The following is a 20,238-nucleotide window of genomic DNA, read 5'->3' as shown; positions in this document are numbered from 1 at the left end:
TCACATTAAATTTAAAATATATTATAATAGTAAATACAGTATGAATTGATTTACATAGAATATTTTATTTGAAATTATCTAGTAGTAAATATAGTATGAATTGATTTACATTCTAATGTATTTGACTATTTGCCTTGTAGAGAAAAGAACAAAATATTTTTCCATCAGAAATTTGCAATATGTGATGTGTTTATTAAAATAAAATAATTTGAAACTAATGGGTAGATATGTATCCTTTGTTGAATGAATCGCACTCGCTTTATATGTAAAGAAACCAAATTAATGCTTGCAAATTGTAGAAAAATTCCTTTTTATCTTCCGTTTTTCTTTTCTACATCTTTACAAAAAGTACTTTGAATATTTAATCTCTTTTTATTCTATGCGGCCACTATTCCCAAAACTGGAATTATAAAAACAAGAAAAATAACTTTAGTAAAACAGAAACAGAAAGAAAAAAAAAGACAAAAAAAAATAAAAGGTGGGTAAAAGTAGGGGTGTTCGCGGTGCGATTTGGTTCGGTTTTAAAGGAAAAAGTCTTTCGATCTGAACGTTTAATTTATGTGCGGTGTGGTTTTGATTGAATAAATTTTTTTTGGAAATCCGATCCGATTACAAGCGGTTTGGATCGGATTGGATTTGCGGTTTTTTAAATTAAAAAAATTAAATACATATAACAAGTCTCAACATCAAATTTTAAATAACCAACAATGACATAACAAGTCTTAACAATATCTTAAAAAACCAACGATAACATAACAATAAAAATAAAATTATAGGTTAATTAAAATAAATGAATAAATAATATTTTAAACATAAAATATTTATTAAATAATAATAATACATGAATAATAGAAAAATGTATAACAAATTTAACATGTTATAAATATAATTGTAAATATAATAATAAAATAATAATTTTATAACACATTGTGCGGTTTGGATTGGATTGGATCGGTTATGAAAAATAGATCCGAAATCCGATCCAATCCAGCGGTTTGTAAAAAATAGAATCCAATTAAATCCGAATTAGTGCGATTTTAATCGATTTTCGGTTTAGATGGGATTGAATGAGCGGTTTAATTTAGATCGATTTGAATTTGAACATCCTAGATAAAAGTATGGCAGCAGTCTTCTCCATCGTTTCTTCAATTCATAGACCATCATAATTTACCACTTTTTTCTCTTTTCCGTCTAAAATTTTGTATCTCTTAGACTATTACAAACATGAAAATTTTGTATCTATTAGACTATTACAAATATGAAAAAAAAAAGAAGAAATATATTGATAGAAAGAAAAAGGAGAAGAAAATAATGAAGAAGAAGTAAAAAAAATTAAAAGAAGAAGAATTAGGTTTTTTTTTTTAAAAAAAAAAAACACTAGAGTAACATAATAACAAAAACGAGAAGCAACAACATAAATAAAATGAAGAAAAAAGAACATGATTTCATACTCATGTTTCCATAAATAATTTTTATTTTGTTAACAAATTATTAGACTAATTTAATTAGATATGATCACTAAAAAAATCTATTCATATGACAGAAATATTAAAAAATAAATTATTATTTGTATCATAAATTTTGTAACATTGATAAAAGTACTTATCGAAAATAAAAATTAATGTTATACTCATAAAAGATGAATTTCGTGTTACAAAATAATCAAATCCTAATATATATTTTTTTAATAAAATTCTAAAATTATCCCTTTTTTATTTTTTTTTTCAAATTTACACAACTCTCACTGCTGCCACCAACACCTTTCTGATTACCACTACCTCTTCCCTCCTCTTCCTTGTTTTTACTTACTGTCACTGTCACTAAAGCACTTGCAGGAATTGGAAGCTCAACACGTTCTACTACGTGGAGTTTGCCGAAGTCAGCGTCGGCGGATACATGATCTTCGTTCCACCAGCAATGTTTGCGCTAGATTAGTCTAACATAGAGGGATCATTGTGCACTACGGAATTGCCGTGACTCGGCTTCAAACTCAGGCCTATAACTCAATTCGCGACGCTTTCAGAAGCATGACTCGGAACCTGTCACGAACGGGTATACGTTCTTTGACACATTTCCACCACCACCACCACCACCATGATCACTAGGAATGGTAGGCTGGCCTCACACTTTCGACAATCGAAGGTCGAGTTCTTCAAGGATGTAAACGCGAATCGGATACGGCCAAAATTTTGATCCGATCCGCACTAAAATTATCGGATCAGATTGGATCCAATATTTGCAGTTTTTAAGGTTGGATCCGATCCGATCCGCACATTTGCGGGTCGGATCGGATATCGGATATATCCGCAAAACACAAAAATATTTTTAAAAACTTATTTTTATTAAAAAATATCAATAAAATTCATTTTTTCTATTCTTTTAAATATGTTTACTCTTAAAATAATATTAAACATACTTTTATTAGTTAGTCACAAAAAAAAACATACTTTTATTAGTTGAAATAAAAAGAATATTTACTTATTTATTTCTTTATTTTTGTGGATACGCGGATATGCGGATACCAACACAAAATTCGCAATCCGATCCGATTAATGTGCGGATCCGATCCGAAAGTCTTGCGGATCCGATCCGAAAGTCTTGCGGATCGGATCCATATCCGCAATTTTTGGATCGGATTCGGATAAATACAGCAGATATGCAGATAAGATCCGATCCATGAACACTCTAAGAATAGAAAAGCAGCTCGCGATGAGTTCCGAGTCCGTGAGTGTAACTTCAAAGATTCGATAACATGCCAATAATTTTAAATTTGAAAACTTTAGGGTAAAATTTCGCAATCTAATGAAAGAAAAAGCGGGTATGTAAGAAAGACTCAGGAAGTAGAGGAATGGCAAGTCGAAAGAACCGATTTGGGCGAGAGAAACATTGAGATCGTCGATGAAGAAGTTTCAAAAAAGGTAGATGGTTGTGAGACTGCGGAAGCGGCGGAGGAGAGAGAGGAAGGGTCCATGATGGCGAGGGAGGCGAGGTGTGGAGGCGGTTGGTTCGAAAAATAAGGGATAAGGTTTTATAATAGAGAAGGTGACTAAAATTTTTGGATACTAATTTTTAACATTCAAGAGTAGCACGATCCGTATAGCAACAAAATTCATAAATAACGGTAAATTGTCGCCGTGAAAAGAAAGAGGAGAGATAGTGATAATCAAGTGGTGAGAATTGTAGAAATTTGTGAAAGAAAATAAATAAGAGAATAATTTAAAAATTTTATTAAAAAATTAACAAAAATTTAGAGTTTTGTTATTTTTGTTCCATAAAACCTATCTTCTATGAGTATAATATAATTTTTTTTTTTTGGGTATTTTTGTCTAATAATGGCAGTTTATTCAATATTAAATATCACACAAAAGCCATGCGAACTAACGTAAGCAAGATTCATTGGGAACCGTCGGATAGCACGCTCGGCCCCAAGAAAGCGGTTGCAACACGAGTCTTGTGTGTCCTTCCCACACCAGAGCAGCCCCCTCTCCCACACTAATAATTAGTTTTTATTAATTAATAATTAATTTAGTTTTTATTATAATTGTTTTACAGTAATATTTTTTAAAAATTAATTAAAACTACAAAAGGACAAACTTTTAATAAAATTTAAAAAAATAAAATTTTGTTGAGTAATGAAAATATGAAATGTCGGATCTAAGATTCTAGAAACATTTGTAAAATTTAAAAGAATAAAAATTGTTGAGTATTTACTCCATTTTATATTTTTGTTGGTCATGAGTCATGATGTACTGAAAATCTTCGTAAAGAGTTCATTGATGACGATAAACCCAACACAAAAAAATGCCAAGAAATTGTGATCGCTTCTTCTTCTAAAACGCTGTTCCGTCAAAAGACGCTTTTAACCTCTCGCCGGAAGAAGAAGAAGCCAAACGGCTTCTAATCGCTTCCGATTTCGTTGCATGCGTTTCGTATTTTTCAAAGACTGACATCGCTTTGTTTCTCTCTCCGCAACGTGACTTTTCGGCGGCGGCAAACATGCCCATCACTCAAACCACGACTGCAGATAGTGTTTTCCAACTCCAACGCGCCAACCACTCCTCCAAGCGGAAGCTCGATGACTACGGTGATGAATATGGGGCAGATGCCGGCGCGGATTTCGCCGGCGGCGACCCCGAGGTCGCCTATGCAGCGGGATTCCTTGCCGGGATTAAGCGAGAAGAGACGAAAAACGCCTCAAATTCGCGGTACCGTGGCGCGGATGCTAGGGTTTCGTCGTCGACTCCTTCTTCGTCGCGAGCCGCTCAGTATCGGAGCGGGTCGAGGTCCGGGTCGCGGTTACAGTTCTTCGTCCGAATGATGTCGCGAGGGAACACTGTGGTGATGCAAGCATCTCCTCACGATACCGTGAAATCGATCCACGAGAGAATCATGGTATTGACCGGTATACCTGTTTTCGAGCAGGGTTTAACATACAGAGGCAAACAACTCCAGTGGGAGAACACTCTTCAAGAGTGTGGGGTTCAGAACGACGCAAACCTCCACCTGGTTGGTCGCATGAGGAGTACGGAGCACCCTCAGGCGTGGCAGGTTCTTGAAAACATGGTCAGTCTTGTTTTCAGGCTCTGTAGAGGCGAAATTGTTCACGAGGCTACCAAGGTGATCAAGAGCCTCATCACCAGTTACATGAACATGGCGCCCAAGGTTGATGATGCTACAGCATCTTATTTCCACATTTTCATCGCCTCGAATGCCCCTTCCATGCTGGTAACTCTTTATGTTTCTCCTTATGCTGGTAACAAGGAACGTGGTGATTTATTTGTCAGGCATTTCTTGAATTCTTGTCGCAATAACATGGCTAAACCTTATCACGGTCAGTGTGCGAGTGTGGTGTTGGAGTTGTGTAGTTTGCTTATGAGGGTTGGGTGTGATGATCCTCTGTATCTGCATTGCCGGAATACTTTGGGGTCTATGTTAGAGAGTGCTGGTTGTTGCCATGTTTATGCAGGTAAGCATGGTAAAGGTGGAGGGTCTATTTTGTTGCAGGATATCTGCCCCTTTGTTCGTGAGCTTTCGAATAGGTTGTTGAGGGATTTGGAGTTATGCATCCAGCGCCCCAACAGTTCGGGGCCATTGCAGACCGATGTTTCGGACTTTGCAGCTTTCTTGACCCCTTTGAGGAAAGGAATTACCCAATTGCAAGCTATGAGGGGTATGGGGTTGGATGAAAAGTGCCATGAGGGGATCTTGCTTGCAGAAGAAGTGGATTACCTTCACCTTATATTTATTCAAATGTTGGAGAAAATGGAACAATGCCTTCGTTCTATGCAGGAATTCTTGTCTGACAAACTAAGACGGGATCGGGATGTGGGTTTGACGTATTCTGGATGTTCTCAATATCTTTCTATCTTGAAGGAATTGTATCAAATCTCCAAGCTATATGATGGGGCGGAGGAAAAATTTTGGAAGGTTTTGATGAATCAACGAAGTATGCTTTGTATACTTGTCATCCAATATGCAAAGAGAAGTGATGATCACCAGTGGATTCTTGATCACAGATCTGTGACTAATTTTGAGGTGAGGAGGCATCTGGCAATGCTGTTGTTTCCTGATGTCAAAGAAGACTATGAGGAGTTACATGAGATGCTTATTGATAGGTCTCAATTATTGGCCGAATCCTACGAGTATATAGCACAAGCAAAGCCTGCATCTCTGCATGCTGGGCTATTTATGGAATTCAAAAACGAGGAAGCTACTGGACCGGGTGTGCTGAGGGAATGGTTTCTTTTGGTGTGTCAAGCAATATTTAATCCAGAAAATGCTCTTTTTGTAGCATGCCCAAATGATTGCAGGAGATTTTACCCTAATCCTGGTACATCTTAATTCTATATGTCCAACCATTTTTCTTCTGCTGTTTTCCATGCATAGTATAGTGATAGTATAAAAGATTAATAACCCAAATATATTCCGAGGAACTTTTAGTCAGATACTTTAATCCTTAACGAAGTTTAATCACCAAATTAATAATCCGTAACTTTTTATATGTTCGACAAATTAATCAAATTTTGGCAAGAAGTTAGACATTTCAATTCTTATCGTTATTTAGTAAAGAGACAGTTCCTAAAAATTTTTAAATTCTCCTATCAGTCCTTTATAGACAAACAATCGGACGTGAGGACTGATTTTTCTAACATAATTAAAGTTTGGGGATTCATTTGATGATTAAAATTTGTTGAGGGTTAAAATGTCCAACGAAAAATTTCTTAGGAATTGATTTGGGGTATTACTCAAACATACATGATTCATGATAAGACATTATAACAACTTCTACTCTGATTTTTGTTGCCTACCTTATTTTATGGGACAATACTTTGTTCTTGGTGGTGTTTCCCATGCATACCGATATTTGGATAACGGTTACATTCTTTTGTATTCATATTTTTCTTAATAAATCAATCTTCATCTTCAAATATGCGGTTATCTGTATTAAATGGGAAAGGTTCAGAATGGTACTGAGCCAGTCCACCCAATAACTCAGTGTGGACACTGGGCATGCAACTTTGTTGGTTACTCAGATGTAGCAGCTACTTATTATTACTTAGCTTCTCAAGAATCGATGAATCATTGGATTGCCATTTCTTGTGTTTTCTTTTTGCAGATTTATCAACTCTGTATTCTGAACATGTATGATTACCATTAAACTGGAATCAAATGTGTTTTCATTGGAGACTATGGCTCCTTGTTCAATGTTGAGCATTTTTGTAACTTGCTCTATATAATGCATCTGTGAATATTAAAAAAGCACTCATGCATAGCCAAGTTTACTATGTCTTCTTGTTTGCAGCATCTAAGGTAGATCCTCTGCATCTAAAGTACTTCAGTTTTGCTGGTCGTGTTATTGCATTAGCTTTAATGCATAAGGTGCAAGTGGGTATTGTTTTTGACCGTTTGTTTTTCAAGCAATTGGCTGGAAAGTCTGTTACTTTAGAAGATATACAGGCGGCAGATCCTTACTTGTACAGTAGCTGCAAGCAAATATTGGAGATGGATGCTGATTTCATTGATTCAGATGCTTTAGGACTGACGTTTGTGAGAGAGGTGGATGAATTAGGACACAGGAAAGTGGTTGAACTTTGCTCTGGTGGGAAAAACCTTGTAGTGAATAGTAAGAACAGGGAGAAGTATGTTTCTCTTCTCATTCAAAATTATTTTGAGACATCAATTTCTGAGCAGGTATCACATTTTGCCAAGGGTTTTGGTGATATCCTTTCTAACTCAAGGCAACAGCCGTTCTTCTTTAAAAGTTTAGAGCTTGAAGACCTTGATTGGATGCTCCATGGGAGCGAAAGTACTATTTCTGTCGAAGATTGGAAGGCGCATACTGAGTATAATGGCTATAAAGAGACTGACTGTCAAATATCATGGTTTTGGGAGGTATTAATGATACTGGTTTTCTGGAACTAACATGTCTTTACATCCTTTCTGCTCCACTCTCTCCTCTCCCTTTTTGTTAACTTTTTCTTTTGCGAATGTAATTTTACTTCCCCATTTTGAAGAACTTAACAGTTGAGTTGTTTCCGAATGAATTTATGATACAACTTCTATTTTGTTAGCTAACTCTCTTCCTTTAGTCCTGATATCTTCAATTTTTTAGGTGCTACCTAACTCCCTCCTTGAATCTCTCAGATTAACATATGCATTCTTCCGAAATTTCTAATGTTCAGCGCATGCTGAGAACACCTCTTTCTACACACTACTCTTTTACATAATAGCCACTTACTGGTACCAGTTCTAGAGTACATATCACACTCACACAGATGTCTCCCTTCAGTTCATTTGCCCCCAAATACTATGATTTTAAAATATTTAACTTTAATCATAATTGGTGATGCTTTGTTTAAAGAAAAAAGAAAAAAAAGTACTTCTATAGTTTGGCCACTGTACTTTTTGTGAAGCCATATGCTAATGAATTGCATTTTTTTCATATTCTTTCCAGTTTGAGCTATACTGTATGATTATTTAATATTATAAATTTTTCTATTTGGATCATGAATTGCAGAAATACAATAAATCTAACATTATATTCCGTCCAAAAAAATTTGGCAGATTGTTGGTAGAATGCCAGCAGAACAACGGAAGATACTTCTGTTCTTTTGGACATCCGTGAAATATCTGCCAGTTGAAGGTTTCCGCGGTTTAGCTTCCCGTCTATACATTTACAGGTCTATGGAAACTGAAGACCGCCTTCCTTCATCGCACACATGCTTTTACAGGCTGTGTTTCCCGCCATATTCATCCAAGGCTGTCATGCAAGATCGCCTTAGAATCATCACTCAAGAACACATCGGTTGCAGTTTCGGTACCTGGTGAGAATACATTTGCAATTTGGGGGCTACAAGTGGTTTTCGTTTTGACTGCACAGAGAAGTATCACTGCTCTGCTTTGTACAGTTATAGCATCATTGTTCCTTCTATCCTTGAATTGGATAATGTGAGAAGGTTCTGTAGTTCTGTTTCCCGAATCAATTCAGGGTTGGAATGTCATTGCTGCTCTGTCAAATGTTTATATCGGGGTCTAGTGTCAAAAATAAAACAGGATTAAAAAAGAAAATTTCATTATATTGGTGGTGATGTGGTCATTGTTCTGGTAAATAGGTGTTGGTCTTGGTTCATCTTCCCCGGTGACATGTAAGTTTGGACAAAATCATGTTCAAGGGGCAACTCTTCCTCCTTTTAATCTATTAGGAGTTTGAGAATTTCTAACATTCTCACTATTTAACCTATTTATGGGTTTATGCATTCTCGTCTACTCCAGCCAAGGCAACCCACAGGAGAGAAACTGCACTTGTTTCAGTGACAGAAAATCATTAGATGTCAAGGGCTTAAATATGGGATTACATTAGATTTTAGATATTCCTATCTGGTTGGTATGAATACTTCTAGATGAGTTTAGGGAAAAAGAAGAAAGAATGGAAATTCAGTTATTTTCTTCATACTTTTATGTAGCAGTTTATAATACTTGGGAGTTGGGAGTTTTTCGGCTTCTTTCTTCTAATTTATTTATTGGTAATTGTGCGAAATAGTTACATTCGGTTTTTCGCCAACTTTTCAAGAATGTTATGTTAAGTAAACATGAGGTAAAACTTCTATGGATGGATGATTTTGACGTGCCTATGAAAATTTTTTACCCGTTATGATCACTTAACTAAACATGCTCTTAAAGGTAGATCTATTTCTGCTTTAAAAACTGTGATCAAAATAGTAGTGCTTAGTTAAATATTCAAATCCATTATGCATGTTTAACCAAATTGAATCTTTTATTTAATATCCTCTTGCTGCACTTAATCTGTGGAAGTTCAGCGTCTTTGATTTAGAAAAGTCCTTTCTTTCACCTAGTGACACACACGAAATTATGATATAGATAGGTGTTTTCTACCGTGACTATAAAAAGTGTCAGTAGGGCTGTATTTGGAAGGGACACTGAGATTAGAAGACAAACATGTGTCTCCACTTTTTTAAAGTATTAAATGGATTAAAATTGTGTTTTAGGACGAAAATTTTAGTACTAATTTTTTAAAACAAATGCTAAAAACTAATTTTAGCATCAAAATGAGACACTATCACACTAACTGCTACGCTAAAAACATAATTTTATAATTTTTTTTTTAAATTGGAAAAAAAATTCGGTCATTTGTATATTTTTTTGGCCCATTATTGCTCCAAGACCCTTCTTGACCGTTTTCTATTTAGCCGTATTGGGCTTTCTATTTAACCTGACACGATTTGCTCTCTTTTTTGTTGCAGGAACCTTAAATTGGTCACTGCCTCCCTTCACCTTCGTAGATCAGAGGATTACAACATGCTGCTACACCACAGCCTGTAGGAAAATTTCTCATCTCTACTGGAAGTAGAGATTCACCGTCAAAAAGCGATAACATTCTAAGAAGTTAGTTTTTTATTTATCTATATTATTTGTCATGGAAAGTACGTTTTATGTTCTTGTGATAAAAGATAAAAAATTTATTGTCATTAGTTTATTGGTTAAACTTGTTATAGTTCAAAATAAAACTAGATGTCAAATTCATAGTTGATGGTCCATTTATAGGCATTATAACTATCATAGAAAAGAAAACTACTTGGCAATGAAAGATCTTAAAAAAAGAAAGCAAGAGAATGATATAATATAAAATAAGAATATTTTATTGAAGCCTAGAGAAATACATGGAACACACCATAACAAACTCGTAACCCTAGAGGAGGAGGCATCATAAAACAAACCATACAATTTTCTCTCATATCCACCAACTTGGCATGCAAGTGGTGTGCTTACATGTTGCTAAATATCGGAAGACTTGAGCACCATAGAAAATATAACATAAAAAAGAAAAAAAGAAAAGAACTTTCCAACCTCAAGATGCAAAGAAGAAAAGGTAGACCCGATTCCAACAACCAACTCTGGTGTAATTAAGCTTCAGCCTTCTCAATAGCAACTTCCGGTTCTGCTTCCACTGCTGCCTCATCTGCTTTCTTCTCTTCCACCGGAGCTGCTTCTTCTTTTTCTTCTTCTGTCGTTACTGCCGTTTCAGTTTCTTTTGGCTCCTCTGCTGCTTTCTCTTCACTGGCTTCTTCAGCTTTTTCCTCTGCTGTCTCTGCCTCATCACTCTTCTTCGCTTCCTCTGTTACTACTTCTTCCTTGCTCTCAACCTCTTCAACTGAAACTGCCGGAGCCTCCGCTTCTTTTGGTTCCTCGCTGGTTTCTTCCTTCGGTGCTTCTGTTGCTGGAGCCTCCGGGGCCGCGGCCTCGGTGGCTGGTTGTTCAGCTGGTGCTGCCTCCTGAACCTCAACCTCAGTTGGTTTGCTTTCTTGCACTGGTGCTTGTTGTGCTACCTGCGCACAACATCCATCCATTCATGTCATGCTTTGAATTATCATTGTTACCTAGATTATTTTTTATTAATAGTAGATGTAGGTTCAACCTTACTTATAGAATTATTCTTACTTTTTACATCCCTACTTGTTCGATTATCTTGTTACCTTGGATACATGCAACTTGATTAAAAATAATAAATTAAATTCGTGACCAGGAAAGAAATCGAGATCACATGGATCCAGTGGAAAATCGTTCCTGATCAAGAAGCCTATGAATGCAACACGTTGATCTGATTTAAGCTGCTTAATCATGACCATCCACTTAGTTTTTATATTGGTTTATGTGTGTGTATATGAGAAAATATGTAACAAGAACAATAAAGTAAAGTTAGAAAAAATTAAACAATCAACGGGAAATAAAAATAAAATAGAAAACAAAAGTAGTAAAGTGTCTTGATTACTGTTAACGCGTGATCAATATTCCGTATTATTTTGTTGATCCCATATTCGCACATCAGAAAAATAAAACTGATTGGTCGATCGTCAGAACTAATTAATTAACAAACTAACATTGACAATATAATTAAAGATATATAGAACAATAGAAATATTTGGTTAGTTAATTAATTTTCCATGATGTTCCTGTACAAAAGTAGAGAAAATAAAGTAGGGTATCTAGTACAAGAAAGAGATCAGAAACTGTGTGTATGTTTTTTAATTTACCTCAACACTGGCCATTTGGAAAGAATTGAAGAAACAAAGCTTAAAAGAAAGGAATGAATAAGAGAGAGAAAGGAGTGAGTGTTGAGTTGTGAGGAGGTGGTGAAGGTGAGAGAGGTTTATATAGAGATTAGAGATAGAGGCCAATACGTGTTTATTCAAAGAGTGTGTGTGTGAGTGAGGTGTCATCACTTATTGGAAGAATCTTTTTCATGTAGACGGCTCATGACACTGACACAAATTAAAAGACGCCAATTATGTGTGTCTAGCTAGTTGTAAATGTTTCTTCTTTTTTTTTTTTTTTTCATTTTGTTTCATTTTTTCCTTTTCGTGTATTTCTTTCCCCTTCAAGATATCACAATATGTACACACGTATACTCATTCAAATTTCTTTTACCATTTTGACAATAAATACATGACCATTTTTTCTAATATACGAAGGAAACAAGATTGTTCTTGTCCGTGAATTTAATACGTGTATTTTTTACTGCTATTTTTTTTTGTTTTTTACTGTATCTCTTCGTCTGCATACTAAATACTAATTCGTCGCAGTTTTTTTTTCACTATTATTTATTATTATAAGATACCAAATTAACTATTAATAGTGCTGGATTATATTCTTCTAGAGTTTCAACATCATGACGAACCTCGATCGGTTTATATTCTTTGCCAACATATATTCATTTTGGATTAGTAAAAATTTAATCATGTTCACAAATAAGATGATTTCAAAAGGTGACGTTTAGGAATCTTGATTATGTTTTATTGTGGAGCGAATCATCATAGAAACCACTTAAGTAACTGTGTGTTTATTTACTCTTAAATTGTATACTTTGTTGATTTTCTTTCATGTATTGAACTACATTGAACTCTGCCAATAATATTGATGTTGAGTTTCTTTTTACCAGAAAAAATTACCAACCTGTTATGTAATCGGTGATGATAGATGCACCAAGTAATTCAATGGTGCAAATCTAATAAAAAAATATTGCATAAAATGACACTATAAATCTATATTATCACTAGATTAGATTTTGTGATTCATGATTAATTAGATGAAGCATGCTTATTAAGATTCATCAATTAAACCGTATCTTCTTTTTTTTTTTTAATATGGATCGGAAATTTCAAATAATTGAAAGCTTGTGCGCTGTAGGAAAAAAGCTACTTTGGATCTCGATCCAACACCTTATAGAAGATATATTTCTCAAAACTATGAATGTTGTTGTTTACTCATATCGCATAAGGTGACAAGCGAAAATGTACGAGACCCAATTTTGTAAGATCGGGCATGTCTTTTTATTTTGTGGAGAGGGCCACGTAGGTGATTGATTACTATCATGCATTCATGTTCAAAAGGACTTGCCTCTCAAAATATGTGCTCTATTCTATTCTTTTCTTTTCTTTTCTTTTCTTTTCTTTATAGCTCGACCCACTCCTCCTCATACCCCTAAAGTTCGACAGCTAGACACCCCATAAAATGATCAATCATAAATAGTGAACAAATTAAATGTACATTTCAATTTCACCATATTAGAAGCTACCTCTTCTCCTAATAAAATAACTCCCAATAGATTATAGATCACATGTATATTATTATTATTACACATATACAAATTAAGGCATTGGTTAATGGGTAGGTGAAAACTCAGGTGCAGTCGATTTCACGTGAAGTGAATAATTGAGAGTCGTTAGAAAAAATTTAGTCAAATTAGTTAAATTATTTAACGATCCTTAATTATGAACTTCACGTAAAGTCGACTGTAGCTGAATTTTCACCTAATGGGTATTGTACTACCTTCTTCAAGTATTTTTCTAAAGCCTATGGTAGGAATTAACTGTCAAATTGACATTAACGTTAGAGGAGTTAAGAGGAATAGCCAATGGAAAGGGTACAAAGGAAAGGACTTAGGACGGTGCATGATTGGGACCCGCCCAATCCCATCATGAATGGTCATCATGACGGTCCAAAATACATATGAACAATGTGGAGCCCACATCAGAAGAAAATAGGAAAAAAAGAAAGAAAGAAGGAAGGTTTAATTGCGTGGACAGCTTATGATACCATGAACATGGGCCATTTTCATTGCCAAACAGCGCTTAGACCTTTCGAAAAAGATGAAAAATCCACGTGGACCCCCATACCCCCTGCTTTCTACATCGTACACCCTTCATGGGGCCCACTTCAGGCCCTTGATGTGCCATGTCAGATCGTATCATGCTCTCCAAATAACTCTTTTCATAATTTATTTTAGAATACTATTTTTTTCATAACTCTTTAGTTACATTTATATATTTTAATAATGTTTTCTGTAATATGTATATATAAAATGTTCATTTTTATTTAATTATATATTATTATGTCAAAATAAATTAACTTTTTATATATATAATTTTATATTAATAAAAATAATTATTTTTTAGGATAAAGTACTAAATTGGTCTCCTACGTTTCGGATGAATTCTATTTTAGTTTCGAACGTTTTAAGTGTTCTATTTACATTCAAAATAGTTTTGATTAACATCAATCAAGTCCTGCCATTAAGTGTGAGTGAAATTGTTAATGTCGTGTTCGACGTGGCAAACTATAGGGGTAGAGGTTAATAGACGTACAATGATTTCCGCGTTGAGACGGAACACATACTTATTCTAAAACCGACTCTTCTTCTTCTTCTTGTGAAAATCAAATGGATTGAAAAAATTTGATAAAGGAATACCTGACACGATCTTTTTCCGGAGACCAAAGGTTTCAAACTAACTGCTTCGGTGGAATTTGAATGTTACTGAAGAAGAAGAAGAGTCAATCTTAGAGTAAGTATGCGTTCCGTCTCAACGCGGGAACCATTGCACGTCTATTAACCCCTGCTACTTCTTCAGTTTGTCACGTCGAACACGACATTAACAATTTCACTCACACTTAACGGCATGATTTGATTGATGCTAATCAAACTATTTTGGACGTAAATAGGACACTTTAAATGTTAGGAACTAAAATAGAAACCGTAAAAGACCAATTTAATATTTTACCCTTATTTTTTATATTGACCGAGTAAATAATTATTAAAAAGCTTATATAATTAGATAATTTTATAAGAACAATACGACACATCTAAGTCTTTTATGAATCAAGTCCAACTAAATTAAATAATAAGACTTAGAGTAATACTACCTACAATTAATTTTTGTTGATATTAGATTAACTTAAATGGACTTGCTTAACAAAAATATTTGGATATGTAGTATTCATTTTATAAAATATTTATACTATTAGTGTATTAAAATTAAACTTAAAAATTTAAATAAATATATAAATATTTTATATATTAATTAACAATATATTAAAATTAAATTTCTTTTATTTTACTCATAATTTTTAATTATGTAAATTATTATGAATTGGAATAATCTGTCAAAATTAAAATGATAAATTTTGTTTCTTACCATTGATCTTTTTATACATACATAAATAAATATTAATCTATTTACCTTCTAGGAAAAAGATAAATTTATCCAATAAAAAAATTTAATAATTAAATTTTCATTTTAAATTATTTTATCTTAAATTTTCTAATTATAAATTGCACACATAAGGATATGCAATATGAAAACACAAATCATATTTTAATTATAGATAATGCTAAGAGATTAATACACTTTTAATGTAAAAAAAATTTAATCAGTATTGATTCAAGGCAAAATCAAAGAAAAATGTTAACCTCCTAAAATTTCTCTTAATTGTATATATCAAAGTTCAGATCAGTTTTACGGTTTCATAACAGAATGAATACTATTATATATTCACTTATTTGCTCTTAGAATATGTAATTTAAGTTCATAAAACAAGAGATGCATTATTGCGCGACATATCACCATACACACAATTAGTATTTCTCTCTTGTTTCTATTTCTTTTTTATATACGTCTTATTATTATTACTCCCCAGCGGTAAGACACTATTATGTTTGTTAGAAAATTATTGAACATTATCGTGGATCTCCATGATAGCCCTCATCATCTATAGTACCAAGATAATGTATATTCCAATCATCAACGTAAGCTAAAATGTCTCCTTCTATATAATTGCGTGTCCCAAACTCCTATGATGTTATATTTGTATTTGAAGCTCTTAATTTTAAAAAAGAAATTAACGAACATAAGTATCCTAATTAAGTGCAAATTTTCATAATCATAGATAGGATATTTTTGTAAAACTTATGTCACGACTATTTTTTTGTTGATGGATAGTGAAATTCATCATGTCATTTATATTGATAATAGAATTATTCTTTGTTGAAAAACCAAAATAATACTTCTATAAGTAACATGTAAATTGGGTAATCTAACCAATTTTATCAAGACTAGGGCAAAACTAGCTACTTCAATTGTTTCAAATGAATCAAAATATAGCTTCTTTCTGCCACACGGATTCTTCTACATCTTTTAATTGAATAATTTAAAAAAATATATATAATTTGTATATATGTTTAGTTTACAATTAGATAATAAAAATGTGCACAAAAAAAATTAACCATTGAATTATAGTGATTTATATTGAATCACCAAAACACATACGTGTAACAGTTTCCAAAAAATTATAATTATATAATTTTAAATCTCATTTGTTTTATTTAGGTAACTTGCACTAATAATAGTATATATATATATATATATTGTTTAATTAATTCATTTTTAATATTTGTTCGGTTGTTTGTTGAATCAGTTGAGAGTGGTCGTTGGGAGTGTGGGTCAGGATCTAAATACGGGAATTGGAATGAGAAATTGAGCCCTAAGTTCTCGGTTGATCGGCGGATGGGACCACCTGTAAAGATACTTCAATGTCAAAATAAGTGTCCGTATGATAAAACGTCTAAATTAGGGTTATGGTAACGTACCTCTGGAGAGGGGTAGGTCCCTCTCCTTTATTCCTCTTCGTTGGGTGGACCCTCCCGTTTGAGCCTAGTCGTCTAGAAGCTTATACCAGTTGTTCAGACTTCTGCTGACAATATCGTGTCATATGATGGACACGTTGTTGCTCGGACGGGTCGCGGATCTGTCTGGTGGACCTACGACTCTTGTTGAGCTAGGCCAGAATAGTGTCCCCAATACGTCAAGTTGTAGAACTTACAATTGGTGCATTAGCTTAGACCGTGTTCTCGTGTGATATAGACTTCATCTAATCGCGACTTCGCCAGCAGGACTCACACTTCTAGTGCTTTCCTCGTACGTGTGAGTTGTCCCCAACCGTTGCTCTGAGACGTCGCTTCGGTTTTTGTACCCGAAGCATTAGATGTCTTTTAAGAGTAATTTGAAAGCGCATGAAAAAGTCAATTTTGCCGTTGACCTTTCGAGCTTCTCCTCCTTCCGTTACAATTACTTTCCCCACTTCATTCTATCATTTCTTTTCCTCATTCTCTTTCTTTCACACAACTGCCATCACCACTCTTGTATTTCCTCACCCTCTCTACTACAACTGCTAGTGTTGGTATTGTTTGGGGATTTTGCTCTGCCACCGTGGGAAACTTGCCATTTTCTGCTTCCATCATTTTTCTTCATCACAAATATTGGTAAGTGACTATTTTTGTGCTTATTTTGCTCCTTGTTTGCCATTGTTGTTATATCTCTTTTTACTACTATTGCTTTTTGCTCTGGTATGTGTTAAGTAGTTTTTAAGAGGTACCATAGGTGTCATTATCATGGTTTAAGCTATGGTGGTTTTAGGCTACAATGTTTTAGTGTAGAATGAATTAGCTTTGGCTTAGGACCTGCCCCCAACTTCATGTTTTAACTTAAGCGGTGCCCTACTGTAGGTATGGCATAGTGACTTTCTATGAATCGTTAAGTATGGTGCACTACCGATGTCATGAGCACATTTTTCAGGATAACTGCGGAGGAGCTACAAGAGCTCCGCGGTTCAGGAGCACTGTGTGGAAGTGGTCTCGAGGAGGCAAATTATGAACTCCTAGTACTGGGCCCAGGAAATGCATTTGCCAGCTCAATTTCGACACTTTTCGCATCCCTGACCGGATGTGGGTGTACAAATCTATGTTCGCCACCTTGGGTGTTCGAATTCCCTTCCCCCCTTCATTATGGCCCTCTTAAATAGACGAGAAGTCGTCCCTTCGCAACTCCACCGAAACAGTTGGGCCGCCATCTGTTACTTTGATATGATTTGTGAATACTTGGAACTCCCGACCATTGTAGAGGTTTTCTCATCTTCTTCCTCCTCAAAAACCCTTCTCAAGAGGGTAGACACAAAACAGGATACCTCTCCTTTTGAGCCATGCAGAACCAGAGGATCTTCAGCCTCTTCGAAGACTCCTTCCACAGCTTTAAGGAAACCTTTTTCAATATGAAACCGGCTTGAGGTCGTCACCCCTTCTGGCTAACACTTGAAGGAGAAAGGCACATTCTTACCTATTAGAGCTTTGGCGCTAACTCTAATCACATAAGGGCTCCCTCTCTTTTGGCTTTCTGAGAATTGGTGATCCTCTTAAAATATTCAAAAGCCTTATCGCAAGATGGTCCCCATTCAAAGGCCATTCCCCTTTTTCATCAAGTTGAAAAAAGGCAATGCTTTAGCAGCTGATGCGTCGAGGAAACGGGATAGGGCTGCCAACCTGCTCGCTAATCTTTGCACATCTTTCACACTCTTGGGGCTTACCATACGAAGCACAGCTTCATTTGTCCGGGTTAGCTTCTATCCCCCCTTTGGGTGATCATGAATCACAAGAACTTCCCTGCTTCCGTGGCGAAAGCATATTTCAAGGGATTCTGCCTTAAGGGATTCGGCTACCAGACTATCTGGCTCATCCATTTCGACTAGCATGTCATTGACGTAGACTTCTATCGACCTACCTATGTGGTCCTTGAAGACCTTATTCATCAACCTTTAGTAGGTTGTCCTTGTATTTTTCAGGCCAAACGACATGACTTTGTAACAATATGTTTCTCCTGCCATTATAAACGATGACTTTTTCTCATCAGGTCGGTGCATCGGGATTTAATTGTATCTCAAGTAAGCATCATGAAACTCAAAAACTTATCTCTGCTACTGCATCCACCAAGGCATCTATATTGGGGAGCAAAAATGAGTCCTTTGGACAGACCTTGTTAAGGTCCGAGTAGTCCACGCACATTCTCCATTTTCATTTGTCTTCTTCATAGGAACTACGATCGAGACTCTGATAAAACCGACTTCTAATAAACTATTTGTTTGTTTGGCTATTTTGTTTGCCCTTTCCGATGACATCTTTCTCTTCCTCTACGTGACAGGCTGCACCTTTGGTCTTACGGCCAACCGGTGGGACATGAAATTTAAGTCTATCCCAGGCATGTCGATTGGAGTCCAGGCAAAAAGATCTCCGTTAGCTCGGATGACTTCTATTAGAGGTCCTTTCAATTCGTAAGGTAGGTTGCGATTCACAAATGTGAATTTGTCTTCCATTTCCCCTACCCAAAACTTTCCCAGTTTGCCTTGGGGCTTTGGCCTTGGGTGCTCGTCAATCATAGCGTCGAGATCTGCCAACAATACATCGGCTGCTTCCTTGGATCTCTTTTGTAAGGAAAGCTGGCATTATCACAAGCGACAGCCATCCCCAGATCTCCCCGAATCGTCCCTACCGACCCGTCATCTGGCACAAACTTCATTGTTAATAGCTTCATGCAAATGACTGCTAGTAGGTCGTTAATTGTTCTCCTCCCAAGAATGATGTTGTATGTCATGGAGTCTCTTAGGATTACGAATTCAACCATTATAGATTTCCTACTTACCCCGGAACCAACACAAATCGACAGAACAATAGAGCCGTCCAACTTGATATATTTGTCGCCTAACCATACGACTCCGTGGCGGTGGTCCTTGATGTCACTTTCCTTCATCTTTGGGCGTCGAACATATTTCAAAACATGTGTTCAAGTCTGCTCCTGTGTGAACTAAAATTCGCTTAACCAAATCTGTCTCGATTGTCGCTAAAACCACCATTAGCAGGTCCTCCAAGAGGTTGTGACACCAGCAGTCCCTGGGGCCAAATGATATTTCGGGTAGTTTTCTAGGAGAAAGTTTCTCCCCGGTTGTCACGGCAAGTACCTTGGCATCTTTCTTTGTTGCTGACTGGTGCACGAAATTGCAATCACACTTTTGCAACTCCGCACAACTAACCAGCAAGTGCACTGGGTCGTCCAAGTAATACCTTGCGTGAGCAAGGGTCGATCCCACGGAGATTGTCGGCTTGAAGCAAGCTATGGTTATCTTGTAAATCTTAGTCAGGATATCAGAAATTATCAGGATTATTTGTGAAAAGCAAAAGAACATGAAATGATTACTCGTTCTGCAGTAATGGGGAATAGGTTGAGGTTTGGAGATGCTCCATCTTCTGAATCTCTGCTTTCCTACTGTCTTCTTCTTCAAACACGCAAGTCTCCTTCCATGGCAAGCTGTATGTAGGGTTTCACCGTTGTCAATGGCTACCTCCCATCCTCTCAGTGAAAATGATTGCATATGCTCACAGCACGCGGAATTCATCTGTCGGTTCTCAATCAGGCCGAAATAGAATCCAGTGATTCTTTTGCGCCTGTCACTAACGCCCCGCCTCTCAGGAGTTTGAAGCACGTCACAGTCATTCAATCATTGAGTCCTACTCAGAATACCACAGACAAGGTTAGACCTTCCGGATTCTCTTGAATGCCGCCATCA

The 20,238-nt window shown here is 35.8% G+C and overlaps 2 protein-coding genes across 4 annotated transcripts; one reads left to right on the top strand and one right to left on the bottom strand.

Annotated features, from left to right (window-relative positions):
• The first annotated feature begins 3,720 nt into the window (after positions 1-3,720).
• Positions 3,721-9,912, top strand: LOC107482935 (E3 ubiquitin-protein ligase UPL5). 3 transcript variants are annotated; one of them, XM_052260242.1, is made up of 4 exons: positions 3,721-5,830; positions 6,803-7,392; positions 8,065-8,324; positions 9,071-9,087. In XM_052260242.1, coding segments are annotated over exons 1-4 (2,685 nt in total). In that variant the 5' UTR covers positions 3,721-3,996; the 3' UTR covers positions 9,072-9,087. The 3 variants fall into 3 exon arrangements, with proteins under 3 accessions (XP_052116202.1, XP_052116201.1, XP_015959007.2); XM_016103521.3 differs by lacking the exon at positions 9,071-9,087 and adding an exon at positions 9,762-9,912 and having other exon boundaries at positions 3,836-5,830; XM_052260241.1 differs by lacking the exon at positions 9,071-9,087 and having other exon boundaries at positions 3,722-5,830; positions 8,065-8,952.
• A 224-nt stretch (positions 9,913-10,136) lies between these two features.
• LOC107482936 (uncharacterized) lies at positions 10,137-11,701 on the bottom strand. The gene is made up of 2 exons (XM_016103523.3): positions 11,550-11,701; positions 10,137-10,844 (listed from the first exon to the last, which is right to left on the bottom strand). The coding sequence occupies exons 1-2, from the start codon at positions 11,562-11,564 to the stop codon at positions 10,422-10,424; spliced, it is 438 nt and encodes a 145-aa protein (XP_015959009.2). The 5' UTR covers positions 11,565-11,701; the 3' UTR covers positions 10,137-10,421.
• Positions 11,702-20,238: the final 8,537 nt, after the last annotated feature.

The sequence above is a fragment of the Arachis duranensis genome, chromosome 4 (genome assembly GCF_000817695.3).
Source record: "Arachis duranensis cultivar V14167 chromosome 4, aradu.V14167.gnm2.J7QH, whole genome shotgun sequence".
Lineage (NCBI taxonomy): Eukaryota > Viridiplantae > Streptophyta > Magnoliopsida > Fabales > Fabaceae > Arachis > Arachis duranensis.
This window is presented reverse-complemented; position numbering and strand designations above follow the sequence as displayed.